General features: G+C 41.0%; 1 protein-coding gene across 6 annotated transcripts in view; it reads left to right on the top strand.

The window, feature by feature from the left end:
• CASP8 (caspase 8) overlaps positions 1-24,764 on the top strand; it is an 87,026-nt gene that overhangs the window by 19,844 nt on the left and 42,418 nt on the right. For 4 of the 6 annotated variants that reach the window (XR_005058747.2, XM_037009170.2, XM_073218342.1 and 1 more), the window contains 2 exons: positions 1,441-1,549; positions 2,392-2,884. Coding sequence is in view for 4 of the 6 variants with exons in the window: in XM_037009170.2 (XP_036865065.2) it covers positions 1,441-1,549; positions 2,392-2,884 (602 nt within the window). In the remaining 2 variants the exon portion in view is untranslated. Of the gene's footprint in view, positions 1-1,440; positions 1,550-2,391; positions 2,885-5,934; positions 6,234-22,399; positions 22,716-24,764 lie in introns of those variants that run through there. The other 2 variants (XM_017672500.3, XM_073218343.1) reach the window with 2 other exon arrangements.

Below are 24,764 nucleotides of genomic sequence, written 5' to 3'. Positions count from 1 at the left end.
GACAGAAAGGCATGTCAAATTGCTTGGTGTATATCTAACATATCTCTTCCTGCCATAGTGATCCAAGTATAAAAAGGGTACTAGAAACTCCAACCATTACTCCTGCAGGCACATCTTGCCAGGACCCCTTCTGTTGAGGACACAGGAAATACATGAAATGCAGGAAATTCACACAGGACGAGAGCAAAAAGGCTAGACTTGATGTTGAGAAGCACAGATCCCCACCTTTTGTGGGCTCCGTGGAGATGTTAGGAGCATCTGCTGACACTCCAACTTCTGAAACTAGCACAAAGATTTGGGCAGTTTCCTCAGGTCTTCTCCAAACCCCCTCCAGCCCCTCATAACTAGGAGAACTCAGGGCTGTTTGTTTCTGTCTCAGTTCTTTTTCCTCTCTCTGTAATTATCTCTGCCCTTCCTACCTTTTTCTGTATCAGTCAGAAGTGTGTTGACCTTTGTCTATGGAAACCGCACTATCACTCTATCTATCACCCTTTCTGTCTGTAACCAGAAAAAGGCAAAGCTGTATATACTTACTTGTATTTGAGGTTGTAGGGATACATTTAGCTACATTAGCTATACATCACTGGTTGCTAAGGCTCTTCACTAAGCAAAAAGTCCACTTTGTCTCCAGACAGCAGATGTTTGTCCAGGATGTTTATGTTTAACAGAATACAAAGTTTAATGTTCTTCTGAGAACATTGGTTTCAGGGAGGAGGGAGGACACCATAGATCCTATTTCCTTAATGGCCCCTGACTCTATCTTAGTTCACTTTCATCACAATGTTAACTTCATTTTGCCTACAAGTCAAACATACCCTTTGAATTATTTCTGTAGAAGGGAATTTTTTTTTATCCACTGAAGCCACTTCTTTTCTGCTTGGATCAAAGAGGTATCATATTTTCAGGAGATCACGTTAGCCACATAGAGGTCTCCTGAAGCCAGCTCAGCTAATTTGTGAAAGCATGCTGTTTACAGCCTTCAAAAATAATTGCACATATTAAAAATTCCCACTGTGGCTCTATGAAAGAGATTTCTCGGTTCTCAGAGAAATCAAATTACTCCAGAACCCTACTATCAGAATAAGAAATTACAAAATTTTTGTAGTCTTCATAGAGCCTTACCTCTGCTTTCTTCACTTTGCTAACCCAAAAAGGAAGATGCTTTTGCATAATCCCTCGGTTTGCTGAAGTTAAAGTACCTCTTCTGTTACTTAACACTGAGAATTGACATTTCTACAATCAAACCAGGTGAGGCGTGAGTTTTAAGCAGGACCTGGAATTTAATCAGGACTTTGGAATAGGTTGGTTAATTCCAGACCAGGACTAGAATCTTGAGAACACTGTGCCTTTGCTTCTGATAAATGGAGTGGTTGGTTAGAAACATAAAACCCTTAAAATGAGAATTCCCCAAGAAGTGGTTCTATTTCCTCTTCTTTCAAGAAGGCAGATATGTACAGGATGGATCGGAAACACAGAGGACACTGTGTCATCATCAACAACCACAGCTTCACCTCACTGCCACGTAGAACGGGGACCAATGCAGATGCTGGTAAGGAAGTCTGAAATAGTGTATCAAATGCAAGTTGGGGTGTCTTAAAACATTTTTTTTTCACATTTTCTTTCTGTAACTTGTATCTTCTATTTAATGTAAGGATGGTATCATGTTTGTAAGCCTTTTGTATATCTCTGGTGTTTTAGTCCATCCAGGCTACTGTAACAAAATACCACAGATTAGATGGCTTATAAATGACATTTATTTCTCACAGTTTTGGAGACTGGGAAGTCCAAAATCAAGGCTCTGGCATTTCAGTATCTGACAAGAACCCACTTCTAGATGAACAGCTTCCCTCTATGACTTCAACTGGCCAAAGGGGCAAGAGAGCTTTTCGGGGTGTCTTTATGGGCTCCACCCTCTTGATCCCATCACCTTTCCCAAGGCCCCACTTCTTAAGACCCTCACCTTGGGGGTTATAATTTTAACATATGAATTCTGGGGGGCACAAACATTCAGAGCATACACCGTGGGGTGTCACCGACCTGGCTGGTGAGTTATCAGAGTCTCTGAACCGTTTAGGGCTTTGCAGGCAAACGTGCTCAGTCAGCACAAGAAATCTGGGGTTTGGGCTCTGGCTCCCCCACTAGCCAGGTTTGTGGCTAAGGGAGAGGAGTCATGGGGCCTTGACTTCCTCATCTGTGACATGTAATGAAACTGAGGCTCCGTGACCCTCAGGACCATTGTGATAGCACTGTGGGTACTATAAGAAGGCAGGTTAGTGTAAAATTTAATTGTTAAGAAAGTGAAAAAAATCCAAAGCTTCAGGCTATTTGCTATGCAGTTTTTATAACTGTTAGCTTCATTTTATTTCAGTTTCCCTGTCTCCATTTTTACAGAGTGCCTGAAGAGCGTGTTTCAGTGGCTTGGGTTCAGTGTATATACATACAATGATGTGACTAAAAATTGCCTGGAAGAGATTCTGCAGGAATTTAAGAGCCATCCAGGCAATGCTGATGGAGACTGCTTTGTGTTCTTTGCTCTGACCCATGGGGAATTTGGAGCCGTTTACTCTTCAGATGAAGCTATCATTCCCATTCGAGAGATCATGTCTCACTTCACAGCCCAGCAGTGCCCTGGTCTGGCCCACAAACCCAAACTCTTTTTCATCCAGGCCTGTCAAGGTAAAGCGATACAACCTTCTGTATTCATTGAAGCAGATGCTATAGATCCTGAGCATGAGCACCCTCCCCTTGTGAATGGTGTTCCCAATGAGGCGGATTTTCTTCTTGGCTTGGCCACTGTCCCTGGCTATGTGGCCTATAGGCATTCACTGGAAGGCAGCTGGTATATTCAATCTCTGTGCAATCATCTGAAGGACTTGGTCCCCAGGTAAGAGTTTTGAATTGTTCCACCAATCCACATGTTCATCTATTCACTCATCCACCCCTGCATGCATCCATCTGTCCATTCATCCATCCATCATATCCATTCATCTATCCAGTCATCCATCCATCCATCCATCCATGCAACCTGTGTTGAGCACCAGCATGTAACTGGAAAGGAAGATATAGAATTTGAAAAGATACAGACCCTGCCCTCAAGTTGCTCCCAATCTATGGGGATAGAAAAACAGATGGGGAAGAGCATCCCCTGCTGGTAAATATGCATTGTAAAGCCGAGGTGTTACAGGAACATAAAGAACTAGTATAGTAACTGCATTCAGATTCACTACATCTTGATTCAGTGTATATATTGAGACAGAAGTAGAGAAAGAGCTTTATTCAACAAGCCAGCAGGTTGGAAGATGGGAGTACTATTGCCTTGAAGACTCATCTTGTTAGTCTGCTGCAGTGGATGATTTATATAGGATAAATGAGAGGGAACAGGGGAAGGAATATTCTTCAGCAAACACATAGCTTTCAGGCTTGCTGGTGTCTCTCCAGTCATCAGTTTTTGAAATCCAAAGTCTAATACACATTCCTGGATTGTCTCAAGGTCACCAGATATAGTTATTCCTATGAATCTAAAAGGGAGTGTTGATTAAGATCTTGGGCATAAAGGAGTATTCAATTTCCCTCCTTAGGTTGTCTTCAAACTCTATCTGTAAACTCCAGGAACAAAACAGACCCACAAAGAATGTTGCCACATCCACTCAGTCAACCTTATCTTGTGGCCTGCAAGGAGCTACAAACCAGTTTCTAACTCCCCTGCAGGAGCTAGGGACCTGCTTTTAACTCCTTTAGGCTGGGTTATAGTACCTCACCTAGATTTGGAGGATCAGGGGAGCATCTAGAGATGACAACTAGATGTTAGGTAAATAATTGGGGTAAAAGACATGCTTGGCAGAGGGAATAGCATCAATAAAGGCATGGGAGTCTTTTACTGATATATTCACACTTGCTCATTTATCAGTCACTCACACTGACTACACCTATGTGTTGCCTTGGGCATTATAATATCCTTGGTTTGCTGACACTGCTCTGCCAACTTCCTTCTGTCTGTGTTACATGTTCCTTACATGGCATTTGGAAATGGGCCTTCAACAGGGTTCTGCCCTGGACCCCCCTTCTCCTCTATCTCTTGCTCCTTCTGGCAATTTTTGCTATATCTGGAGGCCATAGCACCTCCCAGAAAATGTCTCCCAAATTGCCATCTCTAGCCCATTCATCTCTGAGTTTCTGGAGGACACAGTTGTTTCATTCAACTTTATAACCTCAGCACCTAACATAGTATATGATACATTGTTGAGACTGATAAATATTTGATGAACCAATGAATGAATGAGTCAAACTCATTCTTCAGGTCATTCCTACACATTTCTTGTAGCCTGTGGACCTCGCCTTCAGTATGCACAGCCCTGAATTCATCTGCCCAGCCCTCTCCAAGAGCTCCTGCTCCTGAACCCCCATGGCTAGGAATGGTCACAGTGCTCTTCTGGCACAGGATTGGGCATTCAGGATTGGAACCTGAGTCACCTTAGCTTTTCTCTCTTTTTTTACCAACTACTCCATTCCCACAATAGCCATCAAAGACCAATGTCCTATGCTTCAGTGACAAGACAATATTTATGAAGGGCCTACTCTGTGCCTACTATACTAGGTACTGAGCTAGGGGTCAGGGTTAGAGAGAAAAAATATCTCTTCACCATGGAGCTTATAGTCCAGTGAGAGGAAGACAGATAATAAAAATATAAGTGAATATTTAAATTAATAAGGTAATTTTAGGAAATGATACCTGCTATGAATAAAGCAACGCAGGGTAATGAGATAGAGAGTGGGGCAGGGAACTGCTTGAGAAGGCTTCTTGGTAGAGGTTATATTTCAAGTGAGAATGAATGATGGTTAGAAGCCAGCCACAGGAAGATCTGGGGACAGAAAGAACAGCTAGTGTGAGGCAGGACGCAAGGACAAGGAATTGGGCAGGGCCTGCTTCCCACCTGAAAAATAATTGGTGATGATGATAAATAGTAGTAATGCTAAATGAAATGAAAGTGATCACCAATGGGAATACTGTGTTCTAAGCGCTTTATATAAATTAGCTCATTTACTTCTCATGACAGTCCCTAAAGTGGGTATTATTATGGTCCTCATTTTAGAGCTGAGAAAACTGAGGCATAATAAAGTAAGTACACTTCCGTAAGACCACAGAGTCAGTGAGTGATGGAGTCATGATTCAAACTTTAGTTCTTCCTCCAGAGCCTGTGCTTTGCTTCCAGTGATATGTATTGCCCACCCGTGGAACATTCTGGTACATGTTAAACATCCTGCAAGCCCAGGCTCAACTGCTACCTCCTTTATGGAGCCTTCTGCTTCTGCCAGAAGTACTGTCTTTCTCCTCTGAACTTGTAGTGGAACTTTGACCTACTTTTCACATGGTGTTTATCACATTCTACCTTGTAGTATGAATTTTGTGTCTATGCCATCCTTGGCACATGTTTCATGTCTGCATTCTAAGTGTTTAGGGTCAGGAATCATGTCATGTTGATCTTGTATCCCTCCCCCAACCAAAGATATTGGGCATTATTAATAGAATGCAATCTCTATCTCTATCACATCTACATAGTTTTTCTTTTCTTTGTCCTATGTTCTTCCTCTTTCATTTCTGTGATCATCTCTATCTATCTGTCTATCCATCCATCTGCCAGCTTGGAGGAAAAACATGGAAAAATAATTATATGCAAAATTACTTTGTGGCCCAAGTACCTAAAAATGCAAGATGTGGTTATTATAATGTTCTTTAATGCTAAATGTAGAATTGAATATTTTTATATGTTAGTATTTCTTTTTCAATTTCAAAAGAAATATTTCTTTATATTTGGCAGATTCCAGTTAGAATTTTGGCATGTTAGATTAACAAGTCACATTTTACAGTTTCTTCCTATGATCTGGTACATGATTTCTGTCTCCTGACTGAAAATATGTATGCTTTTTTGCTGACAGACATGAAGATATCTTATCCATCCTCACTGTTGTCAACAATGATGTGAGTCAAAAAGTGGACAGATTTGGAAGACACAGACAGATGCCCCAGCCTGTTTACACACTGTGTAAAAAAATAATATTTCCGGTGCCACAGGAAGAGCTTTTATGATCATAGTTTTCCTTCATTCTTAGATTTGAAGAGAACCTCTGGTCTTCTCTTCCAACCTCCCACCCAGCATAAGTCAGTGACAGTGGGCTGGCCTTTCATTTCAATAATAGGAAATGCCCTATTTTCTTTTTTTTTTTTAATTTTATTCTTCAATTTCTCTCCATGAAAGATGAACAGAAAGTTTTTTTTTTTAATTCATATACAGTCTTATATTAGTTTCAAGGATACAACACAGTGGTTCCATGGTTGTCCATATTATTAAATCCTCATCCCCAGTAATACAGCTACTATCTGTCAACATAGGAAGATGTTACAGAATCACTGACTGTATTCTCCATGCTGTACTACTATTCCTGTGACCAACCTGCATTATGATTAATAATTTTTGTGCCCCTTTATCTCTGCTTTTTTGTTCTGCTGATGGTGTCTTTTGCATACAGAAGCTTTTTAGTTTGATGTAGTCCCACTTGCTCATTTTTTATTTTGTTTCCCTTGCCTGAGAAGATGTGTCCAGGAAAAATTTGCTCATATTTATGTTCAAGAGATTTTTGCCTATGTTTTCTTCTAAGAGTTTTATGGTTTCATGCCTTACATTCAGGTCTTTGATCCATTTTGAATTTACTTTTGAGTATGAAGTTAGGCAGTAATCCAGTCTCATTCTCTTGCATGTAGCTGTCCAGTTTTCCCAACACCAGTTGTTGAAGAGGCTGTCTTTTCCCCACTCTATATTCATGACTCCTTTATCATATATTGATTGACCATATATGTGTGAGTATATATTTGGGCTCTCTATTCTGTTCCATTGATCTATGGATATGTTCTTGGCGAGTACCATATTATTTTGAGTATTGTAGCTTTATGGTAGAGTGAAGTCAGGGGGTGTAACCCTCCCCACCCCACCCTGCTTTGTTCTTCTTTCTCAGGATTACTTTGGCTATTCGGAGTCTTTTGTGGTTCCATATGAATTTTGTAACTATTTGTTCTAGTTTATTGAAAAATACTGTTGGAATTTTGATAGGGATTGCATTGAATCTGTAAATTGCTTTGGGCAGGATGAACATTTTGATAATATTGTCTTCCTATCCACAAGCATGGAATAGATTTCCACTTATTTGTGTCTTCTTTACTTTCTCTTATGAGTGTCCCACAGATTTCAGAGTATATTCACTTCCTTGGTGAGGTTTATTCCTATGTATTTTATTCTTTTTGATACAATTGTAAATGAAATTTTTTTACTGATTTTTCTTTCTGCTACTTCATTGTTAGTATATAGGAAATTAACACATTTCTGTGTATTAATTTTGCCTCTTGTAACTTTGCTGAATCCATTTATTCTAGCAGTTTCTTAGTGGAGTTTTTAGGGTTTTCTATGTATATAATGCCATCTTGCAAATAGTGACAGCTTAACTTCTTCCTTACCATTGTGGATGCCTCTTTTTTCTCTCTGTGTTGTCTGATTGCTGGGGCTAGGACCTCCAGAACTATGTTGAATAAAAGTGGTGAGAGTGAACATCCTTGTCTTTTTCCTGATCTTAGAGGAAAAGCTTTCAGCTTTTCACCCATTGAGTATGATGTTAGCCCTGGGCTTGTCATATATGGTCTTTATTATGTTGAGGTACATACCCTCTATGCCCATTTTTTAAAGTTTTTATCATAAATGGATGTTGAATTTTGTCAAATGCTTTTCAGCATCTATTGATACAATCATGTGTTTTTTATCCTTCTTTTTGTTATATGGTGAATGATATTGATTGATTTACAAATATACCATCCTTGAATCCCCAGAATAAGCCCTACTTGGTCATGATGGATGATCTTTTTGATGTTTTTTTGAATTTTGTATGCTAATATTTTGTTGAGGATTTTCACATCTATGTTCATCAGGGATATTGGTCTGTAATTTTCTTTTTTTGTGGTGTCTTTGCCTGGTTTTGGTATTAGAGTGATGCTGGCCTCATAGAATGAGTTTGGAAGTATTCCCTTCTCTTCTACTTTTTGGGATACTTTAAGAAGGATGGGTATTAGCTCTTCTTTAATTATTTGGTAGTATACCACTGTGAAGCCATCTGGTCCTTGAATTTTGCCTGCTGGGAGTTTGTTGATTATCAATTCAAGTTCATTGCTGGCAATTGGTCTGTTCAGATTTTCTGTTTCTTCATAGGTCAGTCTTGGACGGTTGTATTATTTCTAGGAAGTTGACCATTTCTTCTAGGTTGTCCAGTGTATTGGCATATAATGTTTTATAGTATTCTGTAATAATTCTTTGTATTTTTGTTATACCTGTTGTGATTAATCCTTCTTCATTGATGATTTTGTTTATTTGTGTACTCTTTTTTTCTTGATACGTCTGTCTAGGGGTTTATCTATTTTATTTATTTTTCTCAAAGAATCAGCTCCTGGTTTCAGTGATTCATTCTATTTTTTTATTCTTCTCTATATTATTTATTTCTGCTCTGATCTTTATTATGTCCCTCCTTCTACTAACTTTGGGTTTCATTTGTTCTTCTTTCTCTAGTTTCTTTAACTGTGAGTTTAGACTGTTTATTTGGGATTGTTCTTGTTTCCTGAGGGAGGCCTGTATTGCTATGTACTTCCCTTCCCTCTTAGAACCACTCTTACAGTGTCCCACAGATTTTGAACTGTTGAATTTTTGTTTTCATTTCTTCCTATGTATTGCATTACTTGTTTTAATTTGGTCATTGATCCATTGATTATTTAGAAACATGTTGTTTAACCTCCAGTTGTTTGTAGGTTTTTTTGTTTTCTTTCTGAAATTTATTTCTAGTTTGATATCATTGTAGTCTGAGAAGCTGCTTGATACAATTTCAATCTTTTTAAATTTACTGAGGCTCTTTTTGTGGCCTAGTATGTAATCTATTCTGGAGAACATTTCATGTACACTTGAGAACAGTGTGTATCCTGTGCTTTTGGGTGGAGTGTTCCGTAGATGTCTGTTAAATCCATCTCATCTAATGTACTGTTCAGTGTTTCTGTTTCCTTATTTATTTTCAGCCTGTTTGATCTGTCTATTGGTGTGAGTGGTGTGTTAAAGTCTCCTACAATGAATGTGTTGTAATCTCTTCCCCCTCTAATTCTGTTAGTATTTGTTTTACATATTTAGGTGCACCTATGTGGGTGTGTAGTTATTTATAATGCTTATATCCTCTTGTTGGACTGACCCTCTTTATCATGATGTAATGTCCTTCTTTGTCTCTTGTTACTTCCTTTGTTTCAAAATCTATTTTGTCTGATAGAAGTACTGCTACTCCTGCTTTTTTCCCCTATTGTTTGCATGAAATATCTCCTTCCACCCTTTACTTTAAGTCTGTGTGTGTCTTTGGGTCTGACATGAGTCTCTTGTATGCAGCGTACAGATGGGTCTTGTTACTTTATCCATTTTGCCATGTCTTTTGATTGGGGCATTCAATCCATTTACATTTAAGGTAATCATTGATAGATATGCACTTATTGCCATTTTATTAATTTTTTTTCTGGTTGTTTTTGTAGCTCCTCTCTGTTCCTTTCTTCCTCTCTTAAACTTTTCTCCTGTTGTTTGATGGTTGTCTTTAGTGTTATGACTGGATTTCTCTTTTAAAATTTTTTGTGTGTTTATTATAAGCTTTATGTTTGCTGTTATCAAAGGTCAAAGGAGAGCTTCCTGACTGCTGAAGCAGTGAGTCGCAGAGTGCAAGGGCCTGTGGGCTCACAGAGGCAGCATGCCATGCATGTTGTGAAGATGTGTGCATGCCGGGCTGGCAGAGGTAGCAAGTTGTGTGGTGGGAGGGCCCGCGGTTACAGAGCAGGTAGTTGTGCTGTGGCAGTACACAGCTGCCCCAGCATCAAGTCCCAGGGTTGCCCCCTAGCAGCAGTGAGGTGTGCAGCACCTGGCTTGGCCACCCATGGGGAGAAAGGAGTTCTCAGAGCTGGATTCTACAGATACCTCCCCAGTTAGGCTGAAACAGTGCTGTGAAACCTGGGAGAGTCTCCCTCTGCCTGCCGGTCTGATGTTGCTGGGCTGAGTGGGCTGGTGTGTTGGCAATGAGCAGGGAGGTGCCTTGGAGCAGAGCTGCCAGCGAGGGGGATGCAGCATCAGGGGCTTCTGAGTGTGTTCGACCTGTTGGGCTGAGGGAGGGCTGCAGAGGTATCATCTACCGGTCCTTTCTCCTGAGGAGATAGCTCCATCCAACCCTTGCCACTCTGACACCCCTCCCACTGCTGGCGAATCTTTCAAACTGCTGCCTCTGTGTTGGGTCTTGGCAGGATTAGTGGAGCATGTCTTAGCCTCCCAGAGTGTTCCAACTGTGCCCAGTGTCCAGCCCCACTAATCACCAGAACCCAATGCATGTGGACTTGTGTTCCTGAAGCAGATTTCCAGGGTCAGGTGTGCAGAGTTCCTGAGCACCTATCCCTTCCCCACTCGGTGCCTCTTCCTCCTGCCTGGGGGCTGGTTTGGGGGAAAGGCTTGGGTCTGCTCAGTCACAGCTCTGACACTTTACCTTCTTCTGTGTGGTTTCCTCTCCTTCTCCAGTGTAGGGGGTCTGTCCTGCAGTCTTCAGGTCCTCTTCAGGTTTCACTGTATTTCCTGTAGTTGCTTCCTGTGTGTATGAGAGAGGAGGTTTCTTTCTTGTGTTCTTTCTCTGCCATCTTGAGTCTTGGGAATCCAGAAATGTGCAATTTTCTGACATAACAAATTCTTTCTTCTTTTTTCTTTTTGGCAAGTCTAAATATTAGAATATTGTCTTTTTTGAAGCCTTGGGTTGTACTCTTGGCTTTAATTAGAACCCCTGAGAAAAAAGTATTTGGCCTTGGTTCATGTGTCTGTGAAGGTAAAGGTGAGACCAGGTACATTCTAAGGTTCCTTTTACCTCTAAGAACCACTGCTCTTCGCCTAGAGTGAACTTAGAGTTTCTCTCTATATAACCACCTCCTGTTATAAGTCTGTGTCCCCTCTGCTTGGTGTAGTTTTGGACATTGGATGTTGATGACATCATGGTTCACTGACCATCTGATCTCTTCTGCACATCTGCTAATGTAAAATTTTGGTCTATGCCATGCCCATTTCCTGCTTTAGTATAAAGAAGGTGTTCCTACAGGATGGTTTCCCTTGAGTTGGGAATGGGTTGGCTCTAGGAAGATGATGGTTCAGTGTGAAGAGAGACACATTCAGCCACTCCATAAGCAGAGACTTTACAACCTGATGTTAAAGTCCACGTTGGTCAGAACCTTTCAGATGCCAGTGACAGAACATCCAACTCAAATCAGCTAAAGCAAAGAAAAGAAGGTACTGCCTCTTTCACCTGAAAACACATGAGTGTGTAGTTCTGGCTTCAGGTGTGGCTTAATCAGGACTCAATCTGAAGTGTATCATGTCTCTTGACCAGATGTCCTTGGGATTGGCAGCTGTACTGTGTTAACTGCAGTAAGTGCCCCCCATCCTCCTCTGCCACAAACAGTCTTTGCAACTCTGGTCCAAAGGATGAGGAGAGAGGAAGCCTGAGGGACTGAAGCTGTTCTCAGGGTCATTGCTTCCTCAGCCACAGAGGTGTCTGACTATGCCTTGTGGAAAGGGTGGCTCTGTGTGAAAGCCTTGATGCTTTATAAAGTTAAGGATTTGAACATTTCTACATATGCAAAATATTTTTTTTCTATTTCAAGAGGAATTTTTCTTTTTTAATTCCTAGAAGAGAGAGATAGGAAGTCCTTCATTTATAGATGAGGAAGCTGAGGTCCAAGGAGGCAAAGTAATTTCCTCCAGTTCTCCTGCCAGGGATTATTTACAAGATTTTATTCCCACTTATGTGAACTGGGATGTCAGGAGGTATAACAAGTGTTGTGAACATTTCCTTGGATATGTAGATGCTCATGAAAGATGTCAAGGAATAAAGAAAAGTAACTCTCAGTGGTGCCTGATTTTATAATTATTTCTGTGAAAGTCAAATTAACTTATGGTGAATTTGCTATGAGAAATATTCATATGAACTTTGTTATGGTGTAGCCAGTAATTATATGGATTTCAGTGTAGCTCGATGAAGGAAATGAATCTAATACATATCTCAGATGATCTTCCAAAGCCATTGTTCATACAAGTCAAAGCTAACAGCTATTGGTTATGGCCTTTGTCCTTGGATATATACAGCTTTTGGCGACTTGATAGTCCGTCCATGTAAATGAAGAATGGTAAGGTACAAAGGAAAGAGTAAAGGATCTGGAGACAGAACGCTTGGGTTTTCATTTTGCCCTGGGAGTCCCTTATTCTGAGACACTAAATCTAGCTGTTATTTGAGCCTAATCCATAAAAGAGAGAAAATATTCATCTATTGGGGGGGGATTAAGAAGGGGTTAATGTATATATCCATTTAAATGTAATTGTGCTGAGGTGCATACAGGCCTTTAAGTGACTGTCTTCTGGTAGCAATCTAAGTGTAAATAGCAGAGTTTGAGTTCCTTTGCATCTAATTCCAGCTGACTTTTAGCCACAAATCCATACTAGTGATACCCACTGACACCCTCTGACTGAAGTGCTGGTTCTTCCACCACTGCCTCAGAGTGCACCCGGCGGGAGCAAGGCTAGCTCTTAGCTCTGAGTCCAGCCAGACGAAACACTGCTGGTGAGCTCTCCTTGATCAGGAATATTTTGGGGTGGAGGGGTTGATGTGTCAGCCTAGGCCTGTGATCTAGTCCGTATTTTTGTTTTGCTGGAATTTAGTGCTTGTGCAAAGTTAAATTCTAGAATCAGGAAGCATCCATGAACTTTCTTTGTGGAGGCCTCTGGAAAATACTTTAGGAGTCAGTAGATACTTAGGACTGTGAGTCATGGGTCTACGCAGACCAAGAGTGTAGTTGTCTTGACTCACTTCTCCTAAATGGAACATGTACACATTTGTCCCTTGTCTGTATGTATATGTGTATCTGTGTGTATGAGTGAATTTAGGGTCCATGAGCAAGAAGAGGTAATTTGGTCATAGCTATTGGCAGTGGCTACAGCCATTGACTGGACTGGCCATTGTCCAGACATTTATGAAGGAAATGGACAGATTGAGTAAATTTTCATTATATTTTGCCTAGTTTTGCTCAAATACAAGAACTATAGTTAATTTTTTCTTTCTTTTTCAAAGGTTTGGCTTCTACCAAACAAAATGAAGGGCACAAAACATTTGAGAGGATATTATGCAAATGTTAGTTATTTAATAATGATAATTTAATATTTAATAATAATGATAATGAAATTAATATACTGGTGTTTATTATTATTAAAGCTGTTAGTCACCACAGCTCCTACTGGCCTCTGCTTCAGGGATTTGCCATGGATGGACAGGCAAATCATGGGGATTTTCCTGAGCAATACATTATATTCTGCCAATGCTAAGGTAATTTGAACATATTAGCAACTGGTACATTGTGGTTATTGACCAATCAGAACAGACACTGAAACAGTATAACACATGGCAAATCCTGCTAAACAGCAGCCCCCTATCAATGATCAAGACTCCACTGAGGTAAACCAAATCAGAAATTTACCTCGTTTTACGGATAACTTTTGCGCCATATCTATTCACAAAATCTTCCAGGTCAAATACTTTCTGAATGATCTATTCAAGTTGTTCTCAACCTTGAATTCTTGCGCCTTTAGGTGTTTGTAGATTTATTCTCAGGGTGTATGAGTCTTCCACCTTCATTTTTGAATCATTCCTTTTTTAAATTTTATTTTATTAAGGCATCATTGATATACACTCTTATGAAGGTTTCACAAGAAAAACAATGTGGTTATTACATTCACCCTTATTATCGAGTCCCTCCCCGATACCCCATTGCAGTCACTGTCCATCAGTGTAGTAAGATGCCACAGAGTCCCTATTCATCTTCTCTGAGCTACACTGTCTTCCCCGTGACTCCCACACCCCATGTGCACCAACCATGATACCCCACAATCCCCTTCTTCCTCCCTCCCCACCTGCCCTACCCACCCCTCCCCTTTGGTAACTGATGGTCCCTTCTTGGAGTCTCTGAGTCTGCTGCTATTTTGTTCCTCCAGTTTTGCTTCATTGTTTTACTCCACAAATGAGGGAAATCATTTGGTATTTGTCTTTCTCTGCCTGACTTATTTCACTGAGCATAATGTCCTCCAGCTCCATCCATGTTGTTGGAAATGGTAGAATTTGCTTCTTTCTTATGGCTGAATAGTATCCCATTGTGTATATGTACCACATCTTCTTTATCCATTCATCTACCGATGGACACTTAGGTTGCTTCCATATCTTGGCTATTGTAAATAGTGCTGCAATAAACATAGGGGTGCGTATGTATTTTTGAATCTGAGAAGTTGTTTTCTTTGGGTAAATTTCTAGGATGGAGTTCTGGGGTCAAATGGTATTTCTAGTTTTAGTTTTTTGAGGAGCCTCCATATTGCTTTCCACAATGGTTGAACTAGCTTACATTCCCACCAGCAGTGTAGGAGGGTTCCCCTTTCTCCTCATCCTTGCCAGCATTTGTTATTCCTAGTCTTTTCTATGTTGGCCATCCTAACTGGCATGAGGTGATATCTCATTGTGGTTTTTATTTGCAATTCCTTGATAATTAGCAATGTGGAGCATTTTTCATGTGCCTGTTGGCTGTCTGAATTTCTGAATGTCATTCCTTTTTGGTGATAATCTCTAAAGATTAATAGGAGCACAGCTTGGCTCAGCTGTATGACCACTTCATATTTGAGCACTGCCACACAACTTCTGTGCCCACATCCTGGTGCCCAAAGAACGTGATGAACTTTAGCATAGGTTAGGATCCACAGCTAGAGGTCCTCAGATTTATTATCAGGTGCCAGTGGTTAATCTATTTGAAATCTGTTCCAGTCCATCATGACAGACTCCTACTCCACCTCTGCTTAACTCTTCCAGCAGAGAATACACACACTACATACAAAGTCATAGATTTGGGAACTTAGAAGGACCCAGGAGATCCTGTGGTCCAGCCTTCACAGTGTTAAATGATTTACCAGTCTACCGCTGTTAGTGGGGGATTTGCAATCCTGTGTTTATAATTTTGCCACCTGGTTTCACTTTTGGACAGTTTTAATTGCCCTTTTCTCTGTTGGATTTAAATCTTCTTCCTTAGAATGTACTTAAAGCCATTGGTTCTCATTCTAACCTCTGGAGCCATACCAAAGAAGTGTAACTGTCCTCTGGTGAGGATACACTGAATGTGACAAGTTATTTAACATTTTTTCTGGTAGGGTCTGGGTCATGTCAAAGTCTGCAATTTGCTTTTAAGAATGTGGTAAAAATATGGTGACATACTGGTATCTTTGAATAGGCACTGAATTTCTGAAAGTGGAATCCTTTTAAAAAAGTACCAGGGGAAATTACTTGTTTAAAGAAAGACTTACTTGGTGAAGGGGGGACCCTAGTAAACATAATGTTCTTCATGTAATTGTAGATTAATAACAAAATAACAAAATAAAAAATAAAATAAATAAAAATAAAAAAACAAAGACTCATTTGGCAGTACAACCATTTCCTAACATAACTTTTGCACGTAGGAATTTTTAAAAGAGGGCATTTTCTATTAAAAATTTTAAAATTTAATTAATTTATACTTTTTAAATCTGTTTTTGAACAGGTAATGTCTTTATAGTGTTCAAAGACAAGAAAATATAAAAAGGTTTTCCAGAAAAGTCTCACCCCCTGTTTCTGCCCACCTTATGCCCAGTGCTCCCACCTCTTTACCCCATAGATAATTTCAAGTTTTCTTAATGCAAATGAAATGCAACAAATCCAGATATACATGTATTTTAAAATAGGTATTTCTTGAGACAAAGTACATGCACTGTGAAACTCACATCTCTCACTGGTGTCATTTTAAATGTTTCTGTAACATGCTTGGAAATGCTGGTACAATTCTAGAATGGAAATGACTTTCAGCTTTGTGGACTAGGTATTTGTAAACAGCAATAATTGACTTACCAATAAAGGGATTTTTTTCCTTTTTACCTTTGGGTGACATCTTTGATTTTATTTAATAACTCTCTTTTGCTTACATAGTCATTATGCTTATTGTGGAATACTTGGGAGAAACAAAAGCACATGAAGAAGAATTAATTTATTTATAATTCTATTTTGGCATACACTTTCCCGTTATTTCACTCTGCATTTGCCCTTGATCTTCCCCACCCCTTTTAAATGAGCTTAACTGCCATGTCCTCCCAGTCATGCATCCCGTAAACTTTGTCATTACCCATGTCTTCACCTAAGTCTCCATTGGAAACATGCCCTTCTCTGACAACCACTTCCTCCCATTCCGTGTCACTACCTTAGAACTCTACCTCCAAAACAGTCTTCAGCGCACCAGGGCCTCTAGTTAGTCCACTGACCCTACTGCCGTCTTTCCAACGTCAACACCAGCCCTCGCTCCCTTCCTCCCTCTTTACCCAGCCAGAGTCCATGTGGCATCATTAAACTCGCTTGTGCCCACCCTGCCTTTCCTTCAGTCCTATGCATGGGGCACAATCTAAACTCCGTTAATCCCATGTATGTCTGCTCACTCCACATTTGTACTGGAATTTCTGGTTGAGGCTTGTGTAAAAACATACAGTGCTGCAGACTGGTCTCATTTTAAAACCAATGATCACAGACTGCAAATGGACTCTCTGGTTTCCGGCAGTCCTGTGACATTTCCATAGTTGTGTCACTTTTTTGCTTTCTCAGACTCCTCTTCAGACTTTTCAGACCTCTGTCATCTTCCATTCTCCTCACTTTCATTTGGGTCTCACTTATTTCACTAAGGGAAGTGATTAGAAGAGACCCCACCCCTCCCCCCAAATTGTCCGACCTGCCCGCACCTCATCCCTTATTCGCTGCTGCTCTCTTGACAGAAGTGGGCAACCGCCTGAGCCCCTCCCAAGAGCCAATCTCATCCTCCTTACACAAGGACTTCTCTCTTGCAGCCCTCTCTCTCCTCTCCTGCTTATAAACTCCCGTCATTCCCCTTGGCACATAGAACATACTGTAATTTTCCTTCCTTCAAGAAGGTGAGCAAGAAATAGAGCAGAACGCCCCCCCCCCCACCATGCCTATGGTCGGCCAAGTGTTCAGAAGCTGAATCCTCACCCTGAACCCAAATCCTATGTCTAAACATAACCATAACTTCATTCTAAACCTAAACCTGCACAGAATCATAACACTAACATTAACCCTAAGACACCTGTGGGCTTAACCCTAAGGGCTGCATCTGATCGTCCTACATTCCTGCTTATTTCACCGCCTGAAATTCCTGTGCAGGTGATTCGTGCAGGATTTGCTCTGTGGAGAAACTTGCAGGGTGTGGGAAGCAGGGCAGGGAAGGGGAGAAGGCACCGAGGCCACACATGTCATCTCAGCTTGGTCTGGCAGGAGTACTCTGGAGTGAAAACTGTGCCTCAGAGTTCCCCTCAACCGGAGGCAAGGTAACTGGGCATCCGTCCTTCCTCACCAGTCTTTTCTTGGCTAAGAGCTGCCCCAGGAAGAACCTAACGTTCGAGACACTCCCTGTGGTCTGCAAACAGCCCCTAACACAGTCCCCTCGCACCAAGCCATGAGCCTTTAGAAGAAAAACCGCTCCCTACAAGCTGGCAAGCTGGAGGAGTGTGTGTGCAGAGGGGAATGGAAAAGGGTCAGAAGAGGTCTGCCCGAGGCGCTGACGGCCCTCCCTACATCTCTCCTGACCCCACATCATAGTTCATCTTCCTATCCTCAGGCCTGTCTAACATTTCCAGGGCCTGGGGCAACAGTAAAATCTGAGGCCCATAAACCATATGTACCAAGCTAAATACCCAATAAACTGTTACGCTCTCCAGATGCTCCTTAGGAATAACTGGGAAGACCAGGTTAGAATTTACAGTTTTGTGGTGTGCAGAGTGTCTGCCTCTGATCCACATCCTGCCCCTCCCTCTCCACTTCCTCTCTCCTTCCACATCACCCAAAGCCCTTATGCATGCAAAAGAACATGAAAAATGTCAGACGGAGTTGGATCAGTGTGCCTTGAAGCCCAGAATTTGTGGAAGAATTTTCTATGATCTCAAACTAGAGGCTAGAGTCATTTCTTGAAAATCCCAACCTTCTTCTTAATTAACCCATTATAGATCTGTCATTTGTGAATTCCTCAAAGCAGAAATGCCCGTTCTCCTATTTTAAAACATTAAAAACAATATTGAAAAACTAAAGAATGAGCCACAAACGAGCAAATGGTATGTGCCACATATATAACTGACAAGGGTTATATAAGTAAATATATAAATATATATGCTACAATTCCATAAAATAATGAAGCAATTTAATTAGATGGCAATAAATTTGAACCAATAATTAAAAGAAAAGGAATATGAGTGAACAATAATCATATGAAAACATAATCTTCTTAGTTAATCAGAGAGCTGCAAATATAAAGCCACAGTAGATACCGTTTTAACACCCATCATATTGACAATATTTAAAAACCTGTCAGTACCATGTATGGGTGAGGGTTTGGAGCAAAGGAAAATCTATTATCCTGCTTGGAGAAATGTAAATTGACACAATCACTCTAGCAAACAATTTGGCAATACCTATAAATGCTAAATATGTGCATACAATATGATCCAGCAATTCCATTTCTGGGGCCTGTGCCCCAGGAGAAACTCTTTCGCATGTGCCAGAAAACATGGAGGAGAATTTTCAGAATGCCATGGTTTGTAAGAGATAAATAAATAAATAATGAAAATAAATAAATGAGAGCAAACTATACAACCTAAATATCCATCAATAGGTTAGATGGATTGTGGTATAGTCACATAAAGGGATACCATCAAACAGCGAAATAAAATGAGCTAGAATTATTAGGTTGAATCATATGAAATTGCCATTCTTCAAGGTCAGAAACAATTGTACGTTGGCAATTTCATATGGTTCAATCATATACACTTTGGGTCACAATGCTGTGGAACTAGACAGTGGTGAATGTGAACATTGTGACTACCAAATGCCACTGAACTATCTACTTTAAGTGGTAAATAAGATAAAATCTATTAAGTACAATGCTCAGTAGAATATGTGATATGATGCAATTTTGAAATGTTACAAAAAAGTCCTCTGTGTTGTTTATGCATTCAGATGTATGTTGTACAAATAGAAGGATGTGCATGGGGGTGACAAGCAAGGAGTTTCAAACAGAGGTTACGCAATATGATCCAGCAATTCCATTTCTGGGCCTGTGGGATGGGGCTGGAGTTTGGGGAGAGAGGAGGAGAAGCAATGGGAGGGATCACATCGGTGCTTCAACTGCACTGTCGTGTTTTATTTCTTCAGCTGGGTGCTGGGTCATGGGCGCTTTCTTGTAAAATCTTCCTGTGTGTCTGTGCTGGTTAATGAAATTTGCCCACCCAGATGGGGTGATTTCTCAGTGTGTTGCACTTGGCCAAGTAGGTTTTGCCCTCTTGGTTGGGCAAAGTAAATTTCTGTCTGCATTTCTGGTGGTTGTTTCTGTGCTGGTGGCATCGTTGGCACCGCCAAGGCAAGGATAAGGAGCACTGACTCACTTTTTATTGCCCTGTGCCATTTGTTTCAAAGTAACCACCCTTAACCCAGTTCGTAATAGAAAGCAAGCCTGCAGGTGGGCAGCTCCCCTGTGGGGTGCTCTGGGTGCCCGGGACCTGTTCTGGCGAATCAGTGTCAGCCAAGGGGTTCACAAGTGCAGACAGCCTTCTCCATCCTCGGCCCGCTCCCACCCCACTGCTGTGGACGCGTGTCCATTCCCAGAATGCACAATCAGAAGCTCAGGGCTGCATCTGATCGTCCTACATTCCTGCTTATTTCACCGCCTGAAAGAATCTTCAACAGCATCCCCCACCCTCACCGCAATGCCTTCCCGAATCCCCAGCTCTGGCCACCCTAGCAGAAGACAGCGGGGTCATGTAACAGAGGTGTGACTGTTCCCATTTCACAGATCAGAACACCAAGGCTCAGAGAAGCTAGGTGGTCACACTGCTAGAACTTGGGACAATGGCAAAGACCAGACTGATCTCCAAGTCCAGGGGCCTGTCCTTCCTGCCTGCACCACACTGCGCTTGTGAGAACACTTCCTGGGGGACAAGCTCAGCCTACGCAGAGCAATAGGCACCCCACCCCCAGTCCTGGAGAGGGGAGCCTGGCGTCTCTGCTTCAATTATCACTCTGAAATGTCAAGGACAAGCCAGAGAGAAATGGGCTTGGCTCAGGTTAAATATTACAGTGAATATTAAAATAGGCAGTTTTATTACTGACAAGAAAGATGATTCATTCTGCCTGTAATTGGAAGCACAGGTGTCTGTACGGGTTAGGCTGGCTCACCCTCCTCAGGCCCCTGGGAATGACTCCTTAGGTCTGGGATCCCTGTGCATGACAAATACACTCAGCCACGCTTCCTTCTTCTGCTCTTTGTGTTCAGTAGGAGGTTATAGTTTCTGGGAAGGACAATAAAACTAATTCAATGGCAGGAAGAAAAGATGTGTGGGGGCACTGAACAGACGCTCCGCTCTCAACAGCCCCTTCTCAGGTCCACCTTTGCTTCGATGTCACTCGCTTCCTCCCTGTGAACAGGCAGGGCGATGTTCAATTGTCCTTTGCAGAGGCTTGCTCCTCTCTACAGGCCAGCTGTGTGCCTTGGGATTTGCAGCGCCCTAAAGAAAGCCATAAAACCTGGCCCCCTCCCAGCACCCCAGCGCCGCCTTTCTGTTTTGGAGCCATGGAGTTTAGAATTCCAAACTATCATTCTTCTACTTTCTAATTGTTCACACTTTTGTTTCATGTGCATATGTCTACCTCCATTTCATTGTAAACATCTTTTTCAAATTCCTATTTTCTTTATTTGGAGATATAATGCAAGTAGGTGGTAAAAAACTTCAACAGCATTATAGGATACATGAGGAAAAGTAAATTTCACACTGACCTCTATTCCCTAAACCCTCAGTTCCTTCCACAGAGGTAATAACTGTTTCCAATGTTTTGAATATTCCATCAGAGATAGTTTATTCTTATGTAAGTGCATATGTATCTGTGTCTTTCTCTCATTTCCCCCTCCCAAATGCTATAGACCATCCTGCATCTCAGTTTATTAATTTAACATATTTCAGAGCCTGTTCTACATCAGAACATATAGGTCTCCCTGATCCTTTTCATGACAGCTAGTGTTCCATTGTGTGTATGCAGCATCAGCCCCTACTGATGGGCTTTTAGGGATTGCAAACCTCGTAAGGGCAGAAACAAGATCTTATCCATCCTTTGTTTCCTACAGTCCAACCTAAGACAATTCTTTGCACAAAGTGATGAACCAGAACTGTTTAGTAATTAAATTGCAAACACAAACCACATTCATGAAAGTTGGGGAATAGCTCTTACTTATTCTCAGTTCTGAGTTCTGACATCTGCTGCTTTGCTACACTAGAAATGTGCTAGTTCTCGTTCAGCTTTCCCATCAGCCATACCATCAACCCTGTACTAAGCTGTGCCATGTATCATGTAGTCAGAAAACTTACGGATGCAAGAAATGTCCCTGCTCTCTAGGAAATTATAATCTGGTTGAGGAGAGAAGAAAAGTACTTTTTGGCAAAAGATCTTAAAATAATCAAGAAAAGATGGACATATTTAAAAAATAATGTTAAGACAATTGAACCTCCACCTATAAGAAAATAAAGTTAAATGCCTCCTTCAGACCATGTACACAACACAAAAAATTACAAAGATATAAATGCTAAAATAAAACTATAAATGTATTGTAAGAAATAGAGGGGATGAAAGACAAGAGAAAGTTGGTCTTTCCCTAAGCAAGACAGAAAAGTCAGAAGTGAGAAAGGAAAAGGTGGATAAATTTGACTACATAAAAATGTAAAACCTCTGTGTCATCTAAGACACAAAATATCTATTGAAAGATAAGACAATGAAGTTTGGGAATATGAAAAAGTTCTGGAGAGATATAAGCTATATAATGATGCACTGGGCATGAATTATAAGAATTAGGACTGTATATGGGGACCTGGAAAGATGCCCATTATATCTTGATAAGCAAAAATAAAGCAAACTGTAAACCATATATATACATATTCATATGCATATAGAGCTGAGGTCCAGTCAGAGATGGAAACCATATCTGTAATTTGCCAGAGAAAACTTAATAAGAAGAATCATTAGCCAGTAAAAGAAGGTTAATTGCTGAAGGTAAAATACCTTTAGGGCTGCAGGAGAGCACCCAAGGATGTGGGCGGAAGAAATTTGGAACACTCCTCCCCACCCGACCTAAGCTGGGAATCAAAACTGGTTGAAGAAGAGGTGGCTGTGCGCGCTGATGGGAGAGGTGTCATGGGTCAGAGCGTGTCTGCTGTCTGCAAGCGGGGACTGGTGAGCTGGAGGCTTCCCAGTGACAAGCCGACAGAACTCTGGAGGGTGAGCACCCCTGGGTCCTCTGCAAGCCACTGGCAGCTGTGCCTTCGGAGCAAGAAGCAAAGCGCCCTAGATGGGGAGACATGCCCTTCCTCGACTCTGCCTTGCAGCACTGTCCCTCCAGCATTTTTAGGAACAAAGTCTAAAACTGTGCCAGCTGGCAAAGGAGAAATTTTTGTAGGAAGTAAGCTACAGTACCACCAAACAGGATGAAAGTAAGTAGATGTGGGGCTGAGGGGCAATACAGTGGCTGATACTGGCACAGTACACTGACCCTGCTTCTGTAAACAAAATGATATATGTTATATAGATATATTTGTTCACAGTTACATATTTACACTGCATGCCAGAAGCTGTTCTAAGTATTTTACATGTATGAAGGCATTTGATTTTCACAATAACTCTCAAGTGCAGAAATCATCAATATCTCTGCTCAAAGAATGAGGAAACTGAAATGCCAAGCTGTTAAGTAACTTGCCCAAGGTCACGCAGCTAGTAAGTGGCAGAGAAAAATCATATGACTTTTTAAGCACAGAAAAAAGACCAGAAGAATCAAAACGTTAACAGTGTGACCTCTCAAGGCAGCATGGAAGAGGCCATGGGAGAAGCTTTTATTTTATTATCAGTGCTTCCAATAAATACAGTGGTGAAATTACTGCTTTGTATTTGGCTTTTGTATACCTGTGTATACATGTATACCCATGTTTTTTGGGGGGCAGGGGAGTATTTTTTTAAAAAACTAATATGATTAATAAATGACAATGCCATGTGCCGGCAGTGAGAACAAGTGTCGCAGGAGAATGGGAGCACTCTCAGCTGTCTGCGGGAGGAGGGCATTTCTGGAGGTGTCTCAGGGGTGGCGAGAGCAGGAAGAAGCCGGTGGAGTGGACCCTGCTCAGTGTTAGTCTCTGAAGGATGGGAGAGGGCAGGGAGGCTGGGGTGAAATTCATGGAGAAAGCTGACCCTGAACTCTCTGCTCACTGTGATTTGCTTGGTAATTCTACACATATACACAGAGATGACCTATGGGTAAAGGGATTGCTGCTGTGTTATACATTTCTTATTATTCTTTTTGGTATTTCCAAAATTGTCTGCAGTGAGTATGTCATTCTTTTACAATCAGGAAAAAAACCTTTCAGTGATCAAAATGTTGAATGAGGCCCTTCAGATTTAATTGTCTGTTGTGGAGGGAGGGGCAGGAACCTGGACAGGGTTCCGGGTCTGAAGTGTCTGAAGTGATGGTAAAACATGGGGAGGAGAGGTGAGGGAATGCAGAAAAAAAAATCCTGAATGCTCACTTAGATCTGTTTTAGGGCACATTCTTCCCTCTGAATTAAAATACAAAAACCATACAAAACAAACAAACAATAACAGTGTGACATGATTTATCAATGAAAGAATAAATTTAGCCAGAAAAGTGTCAGTTGTTTCTACCCTCCATTTAAATCGTGATAGTCTTTGACTTCATCAGATTCTTAACCATTTGGAGTCTTTTCAATATATTTAGGTTTCTTTTCTCCAGTAGGATTCTTTACTATGGATCGATTTCTCTATGAAAACATGTAGCAAGGTCTAGGAGGAAGCAAAATCAGAAGTCTAGAAATGAGTCATGTTGGTTTTTTTAAGGTAAACTTTATATTGAAATATTACACAAATACTGAGTATGCACATGAGTTATAAATGTATAGCTTTGATCATTTCAATTTGTAGACAGTTTTTTTTCCCACTTTTTTTCTTCTCCAAACTAAAAGTCTTACTTTTTTTTTTTTTGCCAAGCACATTCTTCCCCTGTTTTGTTTTGGGAGCAAATCAATGCACAGAGACTGTGATTGTCTTTGTCAATAGTTTATTTAACACAGGTTCAGTGAAGGAATTTCACAAGCCAATAGTGCACAGGATAAGGTCTTTTAATAAGCCAATGAAGAAGTAACATAAACCAGTAAAGGACAGATTAATCACACTGTTGTTCCCAGCAAAGGGAGATGAGAAGAATAAAGTCTAGCTTAGTTGAGGTGTACCTTTTTATGAGTTGATACCTGGGATAGATGGCTTAGTTAACCAAAAGAGCTGAGGTCTGGCTGCCAATGCAAAAGTAAATGTCCCAGCACGCTGCTGGGAATGAGGGTGCCCATGTTGTCAGGCAAGATCTTGTGCACAGGGCTGCTGCAAGTAACAGTTGCCTTTATTGAAGCAGGAGGTAATTGCCGCCAAATCTTTGGAGAGTTTGAGTTATTTAGATCAGCAAAGAGTGGCCTTGCCCAAGC

Source organism: Manis javanica, chromosome 12, assembly GCF_040802235.1.
Source record: "Manis javanica isolate MJ-LG chromosome 12, MJ_LKY, whole genome shotgun sequence".
Classification (NCBI taxonomy): Eukaryota; Metazoa; Chordata; class Mammalia; order Pholidota; family Manidae; genus Manis; species Manis javanica.
Note: the sequence above shows the minus strand (reverse complement) of the source record. Positions and strands in the feature narration are given on the sequence as shown.